General features: G+C 37.1%; 2 protein-coding genes across 2 annotated transcripts in view; one reads left to right on the forward strand and one right to left on the reverse strand.

Annotated features, from left to right (window-relative positions):
- The window catches only part of lmbr1 (limb development membrane protein 1), a 38,795-nt gene extending 26,164 nt beyond the window's left edge, over nucleotides 1-12,631 (forward strand). Inside the window, exons 13-17 of the mRNA XM_028005304.1 lie at nucleotides 2,896-2,969; nucleotides 3,210-3,300; nucleotides 3,873-3,939; nucleotides 8,796-8,957; nucleotides 10,017-12,631. Coding sequence (XP_027861105.1) covers nucleotides 2,896-2,969; nucleotides 3,210-3,300; nucleotides 3,873-3,939; nucleotides 8,796-8,957; nucleotides 10,017-10,102 — 480 coding nt within the window. The 3' untranslated portion in view covers nucleotides 10,103-12,631. The remainder of the gene's footprint in view (nucleotides 1-2,895; nucleotides 2,970-3,209; nucleotides 3,301-3,872; nucleotides 3,940-8,795; nucleotides 8,958-10,016) is intronic.
- A 936-nt stretch (nucleotides 12,632-13,567) lies between these two features.
- On the reverse strand, nucleotides 13,568-20,840 carry rnf32 (ring finger protein 32). The gene is given in 8 exon segments (XM_028005817.1): nucleotides 13,568-13,600; nucleotides 14,008-14,175; nucleotides 16,937-17,049; nucleotides 18,697-18,784; nucleotides 19,203-19,221; nucleotides 19,223-19,326; nucleotides 20,518-20,660; nucleotides 20,822-20,840. Coding segments are annotated over 8 exon segments (687 nt in total).
- Nucleotides 20,841-21,525: the final 685 nt, after the last annotated feature.

Below are 21,525 nucleotides of genomic sequence, written 5' to 3' on the forward strand. Positions count from 1 at the left end.
TGTCGGACCTGCCATGCTCTCAGCAGAGACATAAATCAAATTCCGGATATGCTCAGGTGCACCTCGGAAGAAAGAGCTCAACAAGATGGTAATCTGGCCCCAACCATGTGTTGCCGGTTTTGTTTTGGAAGTTCATTCAGAGTCATTTCACAGCAGCCTGCAGACTCAATGAGCTTGTTACGTGTCTCATGTCCACGGTGATTGAATAAAGCTGCTTTTCCTCCTTGCTGCAAAGACAAACAGAGCCAAGTAGAGGACTCTCAGTGTGAGGCTGAGAGAGTGGAATGACTCTTGGAGATTTTCATCTTCACCTAACAAGAAAGCTGTTTAAAGATTTCTGTATCTCATCTCATCGGCACTCAGAGGTGCATACACGCGTGCACTTATGCGCATGTGCGTGCGTTTGTGGTTGCATTCTTGTCTGGAAAAGGGGGCAACATTATGTATCCTATTTCTCCCACATTATGTTTTTGCGTCTGGCGGGCAACTGACAGGGCTGCCCTCCACATTCCAATTATTTTATTGAGATGTTGTTTGCTTTGACTTGACACATCTGCGAAAATCCCCCCCCAAAATTACGCGCGTCATGTAGCTCGAACCTGTCCTCCCTGATAGTTTGGCCCAATTAAAACGAGTTATGCGTCTGTTCAACTGGATGAATGCCACACCTTTGATCTAATCTCACAGGACCAGAAGAAGGGGGTGTCACGTCCTCTTAAACAATCAATACTGATATGAAATCCATCTGTTTACCTATGTAACCTACACATTAATTCACGCTCCCCCTCTGGCACAAAAATTCCCTCTGCCCAAAGTTTGATTGGATAGTGTAAAGAAAGTTGGAAAAACATCTGGTTTGACATCTGGACGCGCCACGACCCGAGCAAAGCCTCAGACTGTGGGAAAGTCAAATGAACCCCTGATATGCTAATTGTTATATGGAGCGCACACAATGAAAGTGCCCTGTCAACGTTTGTCTTCCTTTCTAACTGAGCGTCCTGCTGCAGTCTTCAGCATACTGAGCAGTGTCCCACTCGGCTTTACAGAACAGGAGAGTAAAGAGAGAATATGTAAAGCTGCTGCTACTTCCATTAAAGAGAGCAGCATTTAATGGCTTTATGAACAAACTCTGAGAGGGACTAGTAAAGATGTTACTGCAGGTCCTTTCCGTTGCTAGCTGTCGCAAAAATGTTGTATTCTAGTAAAATGGACACCTAACCTTCAGGTTTATGGTAATTTCCGTACAAGTAGAATTAAAAATCTATAAATTTTTAAATAGATGTGGTTTAAAACAAACAAAAAAAAAAAACAAACTAGCTGCTCAATTCATTTCCCATGCTGTAATTATTGTGACACAATCTAAAATCCAAACAATCTGCCCACTTTGCTATAAAACCTGGCTTTTTGCAGCACACCTTTTGGATATTAGTGTATAAATTCATTAATAAATAAATGTTCAGCTCCCAAGCAAAAACGTCTTGTGGTGGGTTACAGCCTGCACACAGCATGTGGATTATAATACAGGCCATAAAGATGCTGTTATGGACCTACTGTGTGTGTTGTGTTGTTTTTACATTTAGAGCCAGGATTCAGACTGAATTGTATATCAGTTAAGTTGGGTTAAACTAGGAATGACATCACAATACAAACTAATAAAAGTATTCACCCCCTCGGTTGCTGATCTGACATTTGACTGTGTAATAATAGTTATGTTTTTAATATATGGTATGATTATTGTGATCCTAATTGAGAAATCCCAGGTTAATTATACCTGTCCAGTTGTGATTGTGTCAACATGTGTGCCATTGTAAAGTAGTTTTTGCAGCATTATTGTTTGAGACCTGTTTAGAAACTAGTCTGAGATACTATGACTAAACAGATGATTTATTTCACCTGTTAATGATTTTATTGTTGTGGGCATATCTTCTTCTTTAAATTATTTTGTAAGCGTTAGTCAAAGATATACATCACTCCTCCTACAAACAGGCTTAGTTGTACTAAGACCTGACAATTCTTATCTAAAGCTAGCTTCTGTGAGTTTTTATATTCATGCATATTGAGAGCATACATAACCAAATGCATGCTCGCCATTCCTGCAATAATAAATTACATCAGCTCTACTAAATTATCCGTGTAATAGAGTAAGAACTCTGCAGCATGGCTTTGCAGTAAGCTCCCAAAGATGACGGTTGCATTAAGAGGCATGAAACAACATGCCAGACTGGGTTTTTTTTCTCTCTTTCTTCAGTAACATTTTTCAGTAAAATCCCATATAACCAGAATAAATGGATATGAAATGTTTTATGTTTTTCTGGATTAGCAAAGACGACTACGTTTGCTTTTTTCTTTTTATTGTAGGTGCCTTAATTTCATATAATTCACTTTGAAAGGTCAGTTCTTGTGCCAAGACCAACAAAAGCAAATATTAATCATATAACAAAACAGCTGCTTGGAATGTTCAGAGTATGTAGATGTTTGTCTTGCTCTGATTTCCAAAGATCTTTGAGGTGGAGAGAAGGTTGGGGGTTGAGAGGGAGGGACATGTAGTCTATTTGCTTAAGTATTGATAATGTTTTGTTGTTTTTATGTTTTTGGCATGCTTTCAGCCTGTCTACGCTTCTTACCATAAGCAATATAGTGTTTTTTGTTTGAACACCTGTTCATATATTGTAGGAGCCTCTTTCATCTTCTTCTATTCATTATTTAGCAGGTTTTATTCTGATTCTGTAGGAAAATGTGTTGGGCAACATGTACCGACTTTGCAAGATTTCGGCAATTCAGTATTTTACTCCCAATAACTAGAGTTATCATAAACCTTTTGTTTAATTTAGGATGTGTTTAAAGGGGTGCTCTATGCGACAAGAGCTAACTGTGCATTTTTTCTTTGTTGTCCAGGAGCGAGGCATTGGGAATACGTCTTTGTCCACATTTGGCGTGATTCAGGCGGTGGTGGAGATCATCCTCATGTTGTATCCTTCAAGTGACCTCCTCTTTGTTTGTCGTATGCTCCATGACCAAGAGCAACAGCGCCAAGGCTGCCTTGTTTGCTTAGGGCATAGCTCAGCCAAACACCTTCCGGGAACAAGTTGTGTTGTTTCATCACCTTTTATGATAGTTGAAAAGGAGCAATCCAGGCACACATATAAAAGACTCAATAAAGCTTCTTTGCAGCAAAGTGTTTTCAGTTCCTTGATTGATTTGCTGAACAGCTACTTGATGGTGTCTTCCGTCGTTGGATTCTACAGCCTGCGTGTCTTTGAGGGATTCACTCCCAGGAAGGATGACACAACCATGACAACGGTAAAGATGGGCTCAAGTGGAGGGCAAAGGTGTTGAAATTACTCCAGAGGTGCTGATGTGTTTGGGGACTCCTGGAGTTTCATCTGTTCCTTTTTTTTTGTCCTCTACCTCCTTTTTCTCTGAATTCCTACCCTTCAAAGCTTCACAACAGCTTTCGTCGATCTGTCCAATATTTGTTTGTGGGTTGCGTAAACACTGACAAAGTGCAAGCTCCTTTCTTATACATCAGAGGGAGACTGGGGTTGTTAGGGGGTTGAGGATGTGTGTTCTGTTCAGCCTATAGGGGCACCTTTTCACTTGATAATGAGTTTGGGAGTGGTGCAGCTTGTTAACTAGCCATGACGCTTCAGTGAAAGGGCTTGAAAGGACAATAGAGGGAACCTGGTAATGAGCAACTTCAGAGGTACTAATTGTGTAATATGTGGAACCAATTTAACATTAAGTGGTGTGTATGTGTGTGGACATATCAGCACTGGAACTATCAGGTGCTTTCCTTCCTCCACATATAAAGTGCACATTGTGTGCTTGAGTGACCTGGAAACTAAAATGGGACCATTTTATCATATTTTTAGATCATCGGCTGCTGTGTGTCCATCTTGGTCCTGAGCTCAGCTCTACCAGTGATGTCCAGAACTCTTGGTAAGTTTATTGCCTGCTTGAATTAGAATCATTTTGTATATCAGCAGTTTCTTTGGATTTTCAACCAGAAATTAGACAAAACAGCCTGACAAGATTGACTACACATATTTAAACTTGTTTGGTTTATCTTTCGTAGGCATGATTTAACCTAAATAAATGAACCACATACATAAACCTTCTATCTTTTCCCGTGAAGAAGTTAAATAAATAATTTTACAGCTGCTGATGTGTAGATTTGAGTTTTAAAGATAAATTTAAGTTTTTAGATGGTTCCTAATGATCTAACTTCAAACAATGAAATGCATCATAAAGTGGTTCATCTTCCTCAATCTTTTTCAATTGTCATACTCCAATCACAAACTGAAATGTATTTTATTGGGATTTAATGTGTTAAAGCAGGGATGTCCAAAGTGTGGCCGGCAGACCATTTGTGGTACCTGGACTGTTTTTGTGCAACCACCAATTTGAATTTGAATGGTAGAAATTTGATCCACCAGCACAAGAAAACAAAATAGAAAACAGTTAATGTCCAAAATATCCATTTATTGGAGATGTTTTGATGTACAATAATTTGCACGCCCATTTCCTACAAATCTCTGCCTGCTTTATCCTTTTAATTACTATAGTGCACACTAAGTTTATTTATGAGCATTATTGGGCATTATTACAGATTATCAGTTGAATTTAGTTCTGGACATCAACTGGAACAGTCTAAAACAATAATATACTTTGAACCAAATCATTCCATCATACAGTACCTCTGCCTGTTGGTTTTGTCTCATTGTCCCCCTGCAAGATAGACCTCTAACTATGTCCTCTCACAAGTTTTCTAATAGGACTGCCCTTTGTTTTAACTCTGTCCACTTTACTATGTCCATTCTATATAGCTTTTCTGTACCTGCTAAAGCAAAGCATCCTCACAGCATGATGTGGCCATATTTTTTCCTTTCTCTCCCCAATAAAATACATTAAAGTTTGAGGCAAAGCAAAATATGAAAAGGTTCAAGTGTTATGACTGCTTCTTCAAGACACTGTTAATATGGCACCCATATAAACACTTGCAGATTAACTATCAACATGAGGTCATTTAGGCTGAATTTACTGAAACTTTCTATAGTGACAGTAGAACAGAGTGCTGTTAGAAGGGCTAGAAATGCGAGGAGTGGCACCATCATAATGGCAGTAATACACATGCAGAGCCCAGCTGTTTAAATAGTCCTATTCTGTGTGTGTGTGTGTTGTGTGACCGGCTGCAGAATGGGATGGAGCAAGCATACAGTGAGTCACTGGGAGCTTTACAAAATATCAACAGGTTCTGCTTTGTGACGCTGAATAAATGAAAGGAATAGATGCATGAGACTGAGCTGAAAAGGAAAAAGGCCTCCCACTGAAAGATAAAAAAAACTCATTGAGAGTTGAGTGTGACGAAGTGAGATGTTAGGAGAGAAGAAAAAAAAAGTTTTGTGTGTTTATCAGTTTTTTTTGTATACTTTCCAGTGGGGGGAAACAAGTGTATCACAGTACAAAGCTTTGCAGAATATATGTCATCTTTACAGAGGAGTGACAGATGAGTTACATCAAATGCATATTATAACCAGTTCCCAGGATGCAGAGTGGTTGGGTTATGAACCTACTGAACTTTAATAAGGTTGACTCAGAGACTTGCTGCGTCTTATTGTCTGTAGTCAGGGTTGTTACGGAGATTTGAGAAGCACTAAAACAAGGTCGATCGATATACACATTTTCTAATATGGTTTCAGATAACACGGTAACCTACCACCCTGAATCTAGAGTTTAAATCTTATACCAAAATTACCAATATATATGTTTCAAAATCTCTCCAGCTATCTGCCAAATTGTTCCTACAGTTTAAACCCCTTTCAATGAGAAGCCATAAAAGTGCTTGAGTGAGTTTTTTCTGAGCTTTTCACTGCTTCATGAGGCTGTTTTATAAGCCAAACTGCTTTAAAGATAGACTTTTCCACGATGAAGGTTGTAGTAGATAAAATAAAATGAATGTTTACATTTTTTAAAAATAAATGTGCAATAAGTAAGGTTTTGGTGTTGCAGGTTCACCAGGAAGGATAAAATCCAACAGGCTGTATGTTTTGCTATTTTGCTGCATGGGGCTTGTAGTTTTTGTGGAAGAACGTCCACATGTGTTTACCAGAACTGCTAGTTACAGAGCATTTGAGTGTTTCTGGCTCATTTCTGAAGAAACAAACAAATGAAGGAAGCATAAAGTGGATAAAAAATTTAAGATGAACCTAAACATGATTTAAGACTTGGTATGGAAAATGTGGTGTGTTAAGACATTTTAAGACATAAAGTTGAATGTTGTTTTAACAACCAAAACAATTGCTGTTTTTCTTTCCAAGGTTAATTATGTTATGCATTGAATTTAAATTTTTTTGTTTAAAAACTGCAACATGGTGCTTCTTTTATTTAAAACTGACCATAGAATAAAAATTTCTTACTAGCCTGTGATTTCATAGTCAGTGAGGACCAGAGCTAAGTCTAAGATCCTTCCTAAGATGAATAAATGTGTAAGAAAAAGAAAATGGGGATATTTTCTGGCAAGGGTTTCATATTTGTTAACATGTACAAGCAACTGATTAGTCCTGAAGTGTTTCAGTAAAGACTTTAGCAATCTAAAGATGACCCCGATCAAACAGATGAATGCCTTTTGGATGTGTAACCAGCAGCATGCAGATAGATGTCTGCAACTCTCCACTACAGATATGCTCTGGGCATTTTAAAAATCAATTTTTTTAAAGTTTTAATTAGATTGTATCAAATTACCAAACCAGGATCAGAACCTTTGCTATTAGAAACAAATTTGGCCAGACCACAGTGCCTAGCTGCATCGACTGAGGTCTCCGTCATTTTTCTCCCTGCCTCTTCATGGGCAATTTTGTTAAAGGTCTGCGATGTCTGCCAAACTGCTTACTGCGGCTGCAAATACATCTCTGCAGACACTGAATCGATAGCTCAATCTAATTGACGACAAAGATTGTGAAGATGTTACAGGAGAAGTAGTGCCCAGAGACTGGGGCTTCTTCAGTCTGACACATCAGAATATGATTCGTGCATACAAATTATAGACGAGATCAGATATGAAAGTGTTATGAAACACAGACTTGAATTGGTGGTTTGCTTGATCAATTTAGCATATTAAATAAAACAGTATTTTATCATCCAATTGACAGCATAAGTATCTTTTAAAATACATTGTAAATCATAACTGACAAGATTTTGTTGTTCAACTATACAAAACGAGAGTCGGCAACATAAAGATAAACAGGCTGGGAAGAAAAGCAACAATGATGGCTGCAGTAGAAATTTGACATGATCAACTCAACCAGAAGAATTAACATGCATGTTAAATCTTCTGGACCTAAAAGGTCTTGCAGGACCTGAAAGGGACTTGCAAGACTAACTGTACATTTATTTATTACTAGATTACAGTTTAAGCTGAAAACCACCTTTAATTAATTGCAGAGTAATTTCTACCTCCCGAAGCGCCAAGATGTAAAGCCTTTAACTAATCTATTTTTGACCGTTGCCAAACATGCATATCCAGGCTAAACATGGGAGCATGAAAACAAAACAATTAAAACAATAGGTTCACCACCATGTGACTTTATTTACGCAACATTTAAAAAAATGACCGAACAGTTGGAACACTCATTACAACTGCTGCTAAAATAAGTTTCCAATTTATTTTGATTCTACTGCATGGACTTAAATAAATACTTACTAAATTTGATCATAGTTTTCAAGTGCATATATTATTCAGTTTTGCAATTTACACTTAAGCTGCAAAACAGTATATAGGGAGAAAACAGTGGGCACTTTGCACCGGTAAACTAATATTGTGTTGCCTTATGGCAAAACAAAGCTGCTCCGGATGATGCACTGAAGTTAAAACAATTCTAAAAATGATTACAATTATAGCAGTCCTTACTGTATTCATATGTGCAAAAACACAAACTTAAGAGGATTACTTGGAGATAATATTTGGTGGCCTATCTCTTTTGAAATGGTATCGAGTAATATGCAGAAAGACTTTACTGCCCACAATTATCTCGTGGAGCTTCAGCTTAATAGCAAGTGATTTGTAACATTTCTTTTTTGTTTCCTTTTATTTTTGTGACCAATAGTATTTGCAAACAGATATTATGTCATGTCAGTGAGGAACTAGTAGTGTGTTTTCAGTACTCTGATACTTTTTCCTGGCATCTCATCAAACAAACTTTAAACAGTTGGAACGCTACGGGGAAAAACTGTAGCACTTCTAAAACTAACTTTTGATAACCACAATTTACTTTGATATGATTAAAAAGCCCATGACTTTCAAAATGTATTTTGTATCCTGAATGTATTTGAATTTTGTTTACATATCTTGAAGGTTGTAATAAAAAAATGAAGATATTAAAGTTTTATATTTTTTAATGTGTAAGCAGATGACTAAAAATGATTTTTAAAACCTTTTAAAATGTTTTAAAAAGGGGAAAAAAGAAATGTTACAAATCACTTACCATATACAAGATTGTAGAGACAAAAAATAGTATTTGATTTGATTCTGTCTTTCAGAATGAGTGTTTTCACTTGTTGAAAGAGATAAGCTCCTGCAGAAAGATCCGTCGAACTGCAGGGAGAAAAGATATGGCTGCATTTTCCAGAAGCCTCAGTGCTTTTCACCAAGAAGGATAAAATCCTGCTTATGAACACAGAACCTCACTTTTCAAAACTGGCATTGACAAAATAAGTTGTATGCGTTCCCTTTGTGGATTTTGTCTTTTGAACACTATGGGGGAGAAAAACAATTTGACAGTTCTGTTTGTCCTTCACAGGTATCACCAGGTTTGATCTCTTGGGGGACTTTGGGAGATTTAATTGGCTGGGAAACTTCTACATTGTCCTCTCATACAACTTGCTTTTTGCTGTTGTGACAACTCTTTGTCTTGTGAGAAAATTCACCTCTGCAGTGCGAGAAGAACTCCTGAAGGCCCTAGGTAAATGTCTCTTAAGCCTAATCTTATTTTGTTCTGGAACATTGACAATCCACAGGTGCATTATAGTAGATAATAAATGAAAAGTTGATTTATTTTAGTAATTCAATTAAAAAATGTTAAACTCGTTTTTAATGTAGATTCCTCACAGAAGAATACATTTCAGGGGTTTATTTCTGTAAATTTTTTATAATTATGGCTTGCAGTTTATCCAAACCCAACATTCAATTTCTCATAATATTACATAATATATGAGAAATGAGTATTGAGTATATCTTATGAGTATTTTAAAATGAATTTTTAAAATACAAAATGATCTACATAATTACGGGAAGGACTGCTGACTTCTCAGTTGTCCAGCTAATTTACAATTTGTTTGTGACGCCCTCCACAAACGAGATAAGACACCAATAGTCACTGCTAAATAAGCTGGCTTTCGGAGTCGTGTGTCCAAGCATTTTCACGGAACATTAAGTGGAAGGAAGAATGTGTGGTAGAAAAAGGTGCACAATCAGTGAATATAGCCGCAGTTGCATTGAAACCTTAAGAAGTGCAGGAGATTAGCCATTGAGGACCTACTGCATTGATGCAGCAATTAATGCAAAAGGAGCCACAACCGACTATGGAATGTATATATTCTGCAGTACATAGACATACATGACATTTCTGTAATAAAAATGTTTTTGCTGGCTTTATTTAATTTTTAATTTTCTGAGAATCTGAATTGAGTATTAGCAATAAGCTAAAAGTTTTAGTTCTTGACTAAAGTTGCTGAAATATATAAACTTTTAGGTGATTTTTCCAATTTACTGAGATGCACTTGTGATTTTATTTATTTTTCAGATTGAATGACCTAGAAAGAAACCAAATAAAAAAAATAGCAGTGAGCTGCATTTTAAGACTTGATGTGACTATTCCTGAATGTTTGATACACAAGACGGAATGGGGTTAGAAAATGTCAGATAGAGGCACTGAGGAGAGAAAAGAACATCAATACCTCTGCCTAAATGAAAATCTGAGGCTTTTTAATGAGATTTCTCTGCCTTATCTCCCACCGCCCAGGTCTGGATAAATTGCAACTGTCAAACAGCCCCGCAGACCCCGAATCTGGGAAGCTCTCGGCCAATGGGCATCAGAAAACTCTGTGAAAGGGACGATGGATCAGCACGCACGCACGCACACACACATGCTAGCAGAGCCACAGGGAGATTTCAACAGTACTGTCTGAGTGCTGAAAGGTGAAAAGGATAGGAAGGAACTTAATAAACCCAGGCAGTGTCTGACTGTTGCTGCAAATGGAGGCTGAGAGCAATTTAGCTTCGTGACATTCCATCCTCTGCGTCTTTGATGGAAGCTGGGACAGAGCCAGGACGGAGACAGAGGAGTGAAAAAGACTGGCATCAATGGACCGACCTTGATGCTAACCTCAACTGTGACTTTAAACTACCCATCTCTTGCACTCTTGCACCTGTCGTCGTCACCTTATTCCTTTTGCAACTCTTACCTTTGCACTAGATAAAAGCAGTTTCTGCTTGGTTCCGTTTCTGTATAAAAGTCTTAAATCAGTTGCTGAAGTAGAACTCAACCATTCAATTACAAAGGTATTTAAATTCATTTTTTTCTAATTAATGTTGGTGAGAAACTCAGAATAAATTAATTTTTAATTTCTTTTTTGTGGTTGGTTGGTTGTTTTTTTCTTAGTGATGCAAGCATGAGGGGATCTCAATTTGTCTTTTTCTTCTTTGAACTCAAAATAAGAAAAAAACTGACAGAAAATGCTTTTTGAAACATTGTAACTTGTGTTTTATTCCCACTGAACAGAGCCAGAGCAGAATGCTGCACCGCATTGTGGGTTGCATTTTATGCATTGCACCCGTCAGGTCTGAAAGTCTTATCTTGTTGTGATTTTGCTGTCGTATGTGTTTTTATCTGACTTTATGCAAGTGGGCTTTAACTTTTTGATGTCAGTTTGTATGAAGGAGGACACTTTTTTTTAAGGTTCTCCTGATTTGATTTAAGCCAATCAGAAATTGGCCGTTTTAAACAAGCCAAATCTCACTGATTGGAAAACTTTAGTTAATCTGAAGGGAATCTGTAGTTTTGTCTTACTTTTAATTTTTGCACATCTTGCATAATTATTTTTGCTCTTTCAAAAAAAAAAAACAGGCACGCACAGGAGACTGTTTTGTAAATGTTGTACTTACATGTATATAATAATTTGTTTCAGATTTTATTCCAATGTTTGGATGTAAATAATCAGTTTTCACTGAGCCCACTGAAGGTTTTACAGAAAGCATCTTTGATATTATTTTAATCATATGTGTTCTGAAATTCAGACATGGTAGGCTTGGAATATTGCTGCACAGATGTATCTGTTTGCATTGACCTCACACTTTGCAGAGCTAAGGATAGTAGATATTCAACAAACACAGATGGATTTGCATTTGGCTCCCTTAGAAGATTGTGGAAGTGAACAATTTGATTTACCAGTAATTTAGAGGGGCTGTCTACAATTTGTTTGTAGTGAAATATAATTTAAAGACAATAAAGAAGTGCAAGTGAAAGAAGGTTTTGCTACAGGACCAACATCGACTTCATCTGTAAATCACACACAATTTGTTCTATGAATTTGTGGAGCACCACAAGCCAGCCAGCTTTGTAGCCAAGAGCAAGACTTGGTAACTCAGGCGTCCCTCTACGTTTTGTTGCATTGCTGCGTAATCTTGTAAACTGTGATTTTCTTTGTCTTCACAATCACCTCGAATGCCTTATGACAAAACATCTTGTAGGCGTAATGTAATGGTAATTGGTCTCTTTGCACAGCCACACTGTGATCCTATCTGCCACTGAGTTTCTGCTTCAAAGCCAGCTATATGTTACTTTTTTTTTTCACTATTTAGTGTTTAGGAAGGAGCTTCATTTTTGAGCACTTTCTTGCATTGGTTGGAATGATTCTACTTGGATGAAGAGTGGCATTGTTTTTCTTTGTCATGACAAATAGAAATCTGAAGTTATATATGCATTTAAGACTTGAACAAAAAAAAATGTACAGCGCAATTTTTTTAAATATACACTTGCAATGTCATGCAGTACACAAAAATATGACAAAGGGCATCCAGTAATATTTCATAATAATGAAAAACAAATAACTTTCTGTTCTGCCAGATATATTTTGTTTTTGTTTGTATTTTATTGGTTTTTGGATGATGTGAAGATGTGAATTCTGAAGATAAAAAGTGATATTGTAAATTAATTAAGATTTAAACAGTTTTCCATGTAAGAGAGGCAGATGAATTAGTCAAAGTAAAGATTTTCTCCTTTCATATGCGCAAGCTGTAATTTAGTGAAGGGTTGAAATAAAATAACAGTTCCATTGGCTTAAAAAAAGTGGACTTTTTGGTAATTCTTGGGAAAAATAAAACTTCACATATAAATATTGGACCACTTCTCATTTGAAATGATTTTACTGGTTTTCCAGTCCATACCGTGTTTGAATGAAGGTGTCAAGTCGTTCCGTGCTGCAGGTGTAACTTTTATTTCTATCCATCTGTCTGTTAATCTCTGCATGTAAATTTTGGTACATGTTTTTGTGAATGTATTTTTTACGATTTCTCAGTTTGATCAATGGTATTTTTGTTGTTTGTGTGTTTGCAAATAAAAGTAAAATGTTTACCTGCTTTTATTTTGTCTGGGTGTTTGAGTTCTGTGTGACCTTGGGTGGACATCACGTTTTTACATTATTTATCTCTTTTGGATGTTAAATCCTGACATTTTTTTATTCACATGTAGTGTACATAATTGTTGCAAATAGATTTAGTTCACTTGGTAAAATATTTTTATGAATTATGGAGATAATCAAAAATGCTCAAATTAGATGTTTAATTTGAATAAATATCACTCTCTGAATACTTTGTATTACTCCGTTTCAATTAATTGTGGCTCTTGTCCCTGTTTAAGCCAGTCAACTCTTGTAAAATACGTAAAATTAGGACTGCCGATCAAACCTCAAAAATCTGAGCTATATGGATGTTGATGGTTTGCGTCTGATTGATGTGAACTCTTAGTTGTTTTTTTTGGGGGTGGACAAACACGGTGTTTTCCATGTAGGTAGTATGTACCTCATACTACATTGTGACAAACTTTGTGCAAAATGTTCTCTAAAAAGCCTTTGTGGTACACTTGCATTAAATTTCACTCAATGAGTGACTTTTGAAAGCCGTCATTTACATTGGATTTATACAAGGGTAACAGAGGGGCTAAGTACAAGCGCATGTTATATCTTTTTTTTTTATTTCCTTCCACCTCAAAATCATACTCTACTTTGTGTTAACCTATCACAAAAATCCCAAGTAAACACATAGTAGTTTGTGTCTGTAACATGGCAAAATCTATAAAGGTTTTGGGGGACAAACACTTTTGCAAGCTGAGTTGCGCTTATAAACAAGCACAGCTTCACCAATGATTAACCAGTGTCAGCTTCCTGTATTTAGAGGCCAATATGTCTTGCTGTTAAATGTTTCATAGCCAGCTGCACTCCACTTTATAGAGTTTGCACCCATGCAAAAGGGTGCAAGGTAAGTGTTGAAAGCCCATTCACCATTTGAGGCTTCGTGTCAAGGTTGAGCCACTCCTGCCTCGTGCTCAACCTTTTCACACCAGATAAAGAGAAATAAAGACATCTATTTTCTTTTTTTGAACACGCCCAGGTCTCCTGAATGGAAAAACAGCACTGTTGGTAAAGAAAGCACACAATGAAGCCTTAAGGAGCAGCAAATCTTAATGTCTTTTCAGCTCCCCGGTGGCAGTCCAGGCTATGAATAAAAAGTCTGCTGTGCATTATCAGACTTGCTTCTGTTTTGAGTAAACAAAAGACTACTACTCCCACATATCTACATTCATATTGTAAAGTGAATGATCACGTCTGTGGAGATCTGTGCTCTTTATGCAGCAGCTTTGAAGCTCTTGTCTCTTTGCAAGCTTTAACATGTTAGGAGGAAGGCAAGGTTGGAAACAGAATTCAGGATTTTATGACAAAATGTGTCTTGTTTCCGACCTGGCTCTTCAGTCGCTCCCACTCGTTCTCCCGAGGTTCTGAGATGCCTTTTCTCTCCAGCTGTTCGAGGACTCGTCTGCTTGATGACAGCGAACGGTCGATATCACTCAGAAAAGCCTCCATGTCGGTGTGACAGTATCGGACAAAGCTGTCATTCAGTTCCTGCAACTAATTAGAAAAATCATTTTAGTGGCACAAAGGATGAGAATGTTTCATTCAGATACACAATGGAGCTGTGTTTTCAGCGATGGTTGATTGTGAGTTTATTGTAATGGCTGAGGCATGCTGACAGGTTGTAGTTGTTAAATAGCCAGATCAATACTGTCATGTCTCCAACTAACATGGAGAATTAATGAAAAACAAACAAAAAAAACATATAGTGCTGCTAAATATTTAAATAGACTACACTGAGGAGTTTTGCCTGTTCAATCAAAAATGTTTTTTTTTTCTTTTAGCATTCTGCAGAACTAACTGCTCTGATATCACATGCATCCAGCACTATAAGTTTTCAACATTTTGTCACATTATGAACACAAAAGTGATAGATTAAGGTAGAACATAATTGTGATACAGAGGTAAAACAGTGCATGGTTCTCAAAAATGTTTTATAAATTAAAATCTGAATTTGAATTCATCTTCCCTTAATTGGACTAAATAAAATTCTGTGCAACAAGTCATTTTCAGATTCACTTGATGACTAAACACAATCACCTGGAGTGTAATTTAAACTCAGTATGAATACAGATGTTTTCTGAAGGTCTGGTTGGTAGGGAGCATTGATGAATGAACAAATGTTTGCCCAAGTCATGTATAAGAAACACGTGGAAGAAGGTGGTCTGGTCAGATGCGACCAAAACTACACATATTTAGCCTTCATGCAAAAAAAAGTGTTTCACCCTGAACACTCGATCTTCACAGTGAAATATGGGAGCAGCACCATAACGCTGTGGACACACTTGCAGGGGGACAGAAATGCCTGGTCAGAGTCAATGGGAAGGTTGATGTCCTTAGATACAGGAGCCTGCACATGACTCATCATCATATATAGCGATATAGAATATAATAAGATTAATTTTCCAACTACTATTCTTACAAATAAAGATTTTAACCATAGTTTTTGAATTATTTCATTTTGTGGGGTGGTTTGACATAGCATCTCTTTATAAAGGTGTGCTTACTCCTAATACCTTCTCTTATTTACAGTAACTGTTATCAGACAATATCAAAAACGCTGAATGTGTTCATGTATTGAATGCACACATAAATATTTAACAAGTATTGGAATAATAGTTGTAACTTTCAATTGCAATTGCACAACTCAAAAAGAGTAGGCTTGCAAAAACCGAACTTCCTTTCCTGTGACACACACACACACATAGCCAAATGCTCTCTCTTAAGCCTTAAGTCAAAGACACATCAGAATTGCATTACAGATAGGCTTTTATCACTGATTAAACAAATTTTAGCCATTCAAATGGAGGGTTTTATGTCTCTGGCTGACTTTTCGACAGTCAGGGCAAACAGCACAGCCTGAGGTGAACTTTGCCTTGTTCCACTTTAGAAGTGGATGAGAGAGGGCACAGAAATGGGGAAGCGGAGGTGGGCCCAGAGGTGTTATCTCGCTGCAATCCATCTATGTCAGTACTGTCTTGCTTAATGTGTTGACTCAGGGTCGGACCTCTGTAGCTGAGCAAAAATTGAAAGCTGTGCATTGGAATAAGCTGATAAGAATACTGAAGCTGGCCTTATATGAAGGTGTTTTTCCCCTCTTCTCCCAGGGAACACCTGTGGCTTTATGATACAAAGATGCTTTATTGCCCTCTGCTATCACAAGGAAAACTAAAAGAATAGGTTTCCCATCTCACACAGGTCCCAGCTTAGCACTGACGTGCCTGTTTGCATTACAGTCAGCTAAGCAAAGAAGTCTTTCCCCTGAAAAATCACGTCAATCACACCTGTCGGCGCCATGCTGCGCTGCTCTTGAAGATCATCCTCCTTTGTGACAAAAGATACGAGACGATCTACTGACCACCCACTACTTGGCAACCTTTGAGTCACACAAATAAAATGTGGTTAAAAGCCAACTTTTTAGTTTTTACTTTTCAACTAGAAGTTGAAAAGTGAACCTAGTATCCCCAAAAATGTGTGATTATCTGACATTTCAAACTGTTTATTATTCTGATTGTATGACAACCATCTGCAAAAACACAAAGAACATTAACCATCTGACAATCACTTTTCTGATGATTAATTATTGGTCTTAGAACAATCAATAATTAATCATCACATGGTTCAATACTGAGCATTCATTTAGTCAAAATAATTAATGTTTAAATGAACAGAAGAGTATAGAAATACCCTTTACTGTATTTGTTAAGTTGAAGATGTATTTCAGAAACATATTGGATGTGCAAAACAATGCTTAGCAGTCAGTTTGGTTTAATTAAGATAAATTATTATGAGTAATAATCTCATATTTGTGAACTCATAGAAGAAGAGCTCTTGCCTCATTGGCTGCATGACATCACATAACTCTCTTTTTACATAAAAATGTGCTCCTGATGCCCCCTCTACAGCCCACAGGTGAATTTTACATGTGTTGTATTTTGTCAAGAACACCTAAACTGAGACAGAGTCAAGACTAAGACTCTGAAGGACATATAAAATTCTAAGACTAAGAGCTAACCAGTGAGAGATTATTTTTAAAAGCACTCCTATATATACAGTCCTGATCACAATTGTAAGACCAGTTGAAAAATGGCAAGAATTTTGCACTGTTGGACATTAAGGAGGTTCTAAGTAGAGCTTCAAAATGCAAAAATGGCAGTGAGACCAAAAATGAATTTCAAGTGGTTGATCTCTACTTGACTATTAAGAAGCTGACAACAGTGAATGATTCTTTCTCCTTCCTGAGCATATCAACCTGTACACAGCCGTATGTGTTGGGTTTCAGCATTAGGTCCGAGCTAATTGGCTCAGTAAATGCTGCATCTTTGTTTATGAGACACATGAGGGAACGGTTTATGGGTGAGACGTTGGAAACTGACAAGGGAGAGAGGGTAGGACACTCTGACCCTTGCAACATATTGCAAGTCTGGACCTCATGCATATGTCGATTTCCTTAATCAGCCTCTTTGAAGCAAAGCACTCTGTGTGATTGCAACACTCCACACAGAATGAACTACCACCTGCTCTTCACTTGACATTGAACATCCATCTGTTGGAGCTTCATCTGTCATAAAGAGGTGTGAGTGAGTGGATTTTCAGAAGAAATTATCCCCCCTCTGTAGAGAGCTGATAAATGGTTGAGAGCAATCTTGACCATTGTAGTCGCTGTTTATTGAAGATCTCAGCTTGGACAGGTTCACTAGGTGGCAATGTTCCCTTTTCTTATGGGGTACCATGAAGCATGAGAGTGAAATTATTTAAACCAACGGTCAGAGATTTGTCAGTATTACTCCATCATGTCCATCCTCTCCAGTATGAGAAATTTAAATGCATAAAGTATCCAAAAATTTGACTCTTTCTTCACCTCTTCAATGTCTTTCATTTTCAGAATATGGGCAGTCCTCCTGACATGCGCCAATGAATGAAGATAAAAATCAACCCAAACATGCACAGCAGAAAGGATCCTGATGTCTTAACTGGAAGATCCAGATTGTTGCAACTAAAACACAAAACGCTGTCATTGGTGAACAAAGTATGTCATTTACAAATTATTAAAAAGTGCTTCAAAAGTGAGAGCAGATGAGTGAAGGTGCATTCAGAGGCTAGCAAGTTCCTAAAACCCACTCCTCCACTTTGGGGATACAAAATGTGCAATGGGTATGGATGTTGCATAAATGTTAGTCATTTATGCATTTTAATATTTATTTTCAGATTGGATTGATCATACAATGAAGAACTTCAATTGGGTGCACACTTTAGATTTTATTGTGCAATTTCTGTGGTTAAAATTTCAGATATGGACAAGAACATAAATAAAATGTCCCAACATGTTGGTAAGAAACACATTTCTGGTTACTATCAACAGGTTTCTGGAATGTTTCTGGCTGGACATTTCAGAATTTGTCCCCTTATCATTCAAACCTTGTTCTAGAAGCTGCTAACAGACATAATGTTTTTCTGTATTCGTACGGGGGTACCTTTCTTACTCCTCTTATTCCTCAGGCAACTACCAATGTGATCTAAAAACACCCACTGCTTCTTCTCATTGAAGCCAAATTTCTCAATCTTTATCTTCTTGGACAAAACAAAGTACCTAGAAGTAACTTGGCTTGTCCATGAGGGCAGCTGCAACTTTTAAATGGGTTTACATGTATTGATTTTGGAGCAACTGCATCTTCCAAGAGCTCTGTCCTTCAATGTTGATTTTTTTAAACTATACCTTTACACAGGCGCGATTCTGTTGCAGCAGTGTATTTTTAAGAGAGAACTGAACATTATTCACTCTCAAGTTGTTAGGTGATTGTTTGATTTAGATGGTTAAAAATTTAACTGAATTTGGTTTTCCAAAATGACAAACACATATCAAAATTAGACTTGAAAGAGACAAATTAGGCATTTAGAATGGTCGAACGCTAGCAATGCCTTTCAAGAAGAGTGGCTGAACAACTAAAAGTGTCTGTAAACTTTACTAGGACTGTATGATTTGAAATTATGCTTCCTGCAGCTCAGTACCGAACTTACACTCAGTCATCTTTTTGTCTTTGGGGAACTTGATTTTCTGGACATTTTTGTACTTTTTACAAGCAACATAGCCTCGCCAGTATGCTTGAATACAAAAAAAATGAAATATAAAAAGAATATAAGAACATCAATAGTTAACATGTTTAAAAATATATGCTTACTGTTCCCCCTACAAATGTTAGGTTACGTGTGCATCTCCATAAATTAGAATATCACTGAAAGGTTTATTTATTTCCATACTCAACTAACAAAGTGAAACACACATCAATTATTTCTGAAAAAATATCAAATTTTCCTTAAACGTCACAACCATGTGCTACTTTACAATTTGTAAATTATAGAAGTTTCTAATAAAATACAATTGTAATGAGAAAGAATTGAACTAATTCAACAGGTATGAGTATGTGGAGTCTCGTTCCTATGGTCACTGAAATTGTGTCATTATTAATTATACTGTTATATACCATGGTTTACCTGGTAGAACAGTGACATCTGTCAAGTCAAGCAGCGTCATGAATTACACGTTTCATAATGCTCCCTTCTGCACATTGGGCAGCACTTCCTACCAGAATACCACTCAAAAGCCTGCATACAGTTTCTGTGGAAAACATGAGAGCAAGACAGAAACCCCTAAAAAAGGAAAGAAAAGACATGTGCTGTAAAAAAAAACCAAATAGTGAAACTGCTTCTGAATTTAAGTTTATTTCACTGACAAGGGAAGCCTCAATTAATATTCAGAACAACACAGACACACACTTAAACACTTTCACCTATATAAAGATATCTGTCTGTAGCTTTCAGTGCTATTGTCCAATAAGACTGAAGGAATCAGCATGACCCCCTGTAGGCTATATAGGACCTGCCCTATTGCCTTCTCATACCTTTGAGAGAGAGCCTTTTATCGTCTGAAAGGAGAAAACCAAAGCTATGAAGCTTGGTACACAAACCAGTTTACTCAGACCTCTTGAGTGCAAGGAGGAGGCATATTGATTTCCCATTGTTTTTGGCCTGACCAACACACTCCATCATCAGTGAAAGGGCTCCCCATAGTGCACAATCTCCAAGACAGCCTATTAAATTACAGAGAAACGTTGAGTCTTTCTTGCTATAAAAAGGATATAAAATAAATAATTGCAAAAATACCCTGTTGATCTAATATTCTTATTACAAAAGCAGTTTTTTTGTAATAAATCCTTTTTTATTAAGGTTTAAAATAAACTCAGTTATCAACTCAGTTGATAAATGAGTGAATATCCCAGTCAGTGCCAGTGACTCATAACAACTGCTGTTGTAAGCAGTTTTAACAATCACATCAATGAAGTACAAGACTATACCACAATTGCATTGTCATAGTTTGAAAGTTTGCAGGAAAATGCCAACTCAACAAAGACTCTCGTCACTTTCTCTTGTTAGCAGGCTCTAATTAACTTTCTTTTGCCCCGAGTTAAACTAATATTTACATGTGCATCTATGGCAACTGTCCTTTGTGAGGCTGGTTATTCTAGTTCCACATTCTTGAGGAGATTGGCTTCTTAAAAGGGGATCAGAAAGGTGCAAAAGACAGAATTACCCTCACAGTAACACACTGATTGCTACATCATCGCCTCACAGTTGAGTTCCAAGGCAGTATGGGTAAATTTGTACAGTTGTCTACACAGATTAGAACATACAAGAACAGTGGGGGAAAGAGGGTGACTAAGGAAAATTCTTTGTGTGTGTTGCTATCTGTGTGTGCAAAGAAACACAGCTTTCCCTAAAAACAGACACAGAAAACGAAGGGGTAAAAAAATATTTACAAGCAGCTACTGTGTTGGGGAATACCTGAGCCTGAAGGCAAAACTCCTCCCTGCGTATAGCACACAGCTTAGCTGATTCTTCTTGCAGTATAGACCTTGTCGTTACCTGGATCCATTCATCTTCTGTCAATCTCTCAGTAGGGGAGGCCACCAAATCCAACTTCTGAGCTACAAACAATAAAAAAAAAAGTCCAAATATAAATGTATTAGTCACATAAAAATGAGACATTATATTTTTGCAGTTGTAGCTTCTCTTGATTGGCACCCTATTAAGTACAAAAAAATATAAATCTTCAGTACATTCAGTGCCATGAAAAAATAATTCCCACCTCTTAAATTTTCCCACATTTTGTCAAATGCCACAGAGATACATTGTGGTGTAAAGACTTTAAACTTTAAACTTTAAAGGGATGGGAATGTCATTGACATGAATTGCATAGAGTTTTATTATCTAGCTAATAGCTTAAAGTTTTTGAGGGCCAACATGGCAGTATTAGCTTTACAACTACATGAAACCATCAAAGCTTAAACCAAAACCTTTTGGCTACAAATGCAGTCCAAATAAACATTAAAATGGCATCCAATCCTGTGTTGGTGATCAAGTGTGGTTAGTATTTTATAGACAAGATAGATGGCTTCTCAGCATCTTAAGTTTGGATCATTTCATTCAAAACTGTATGACAGAGCACAGATCTAATCAGTTTGCTCACTGATGCATAAGCTTTTGCCACCATATTCTAAAGTTTGACGCTATGATGGTACTTTAAAGACTTAGGGATTTCTAGGTGGCACTTGCTATAAAAGGGTTGGAAGCTGCTGAGCTGAAGTCGGTGTTAAAAGGTCATAATTTCTCTCCCCCATGCTTGGTAAGGATGAGGGGCCACATCAAAGCTAATAATCAGCTCGATAAGGCCATAGTATATAACTGCATATAAACTGTTTCCCGATTACCATGTCGTTGATTCTTGACTTCAGTTTCTGTAAAGTCTGTTTACTAGTGTAATATGACAGTAATATTCAAGACTTACTTTAA

The sequence above is a fragment of the Xiphophorus couchianus genome, chromosome 21, assembly GCF_001444195.1.
Source record: "Xiphophorus couchianus chromosome 21, X_couchianus-1.0, whole genome shotgun sequence".
Taxonomy (NCBI): domain Eukaryota; kingdom Metazoa; phylum Chordata; class Actinopteri; order Cyprinodontiformes; family Poeciliidae; genus Xiphophorus; species Xiphophorus couchianus.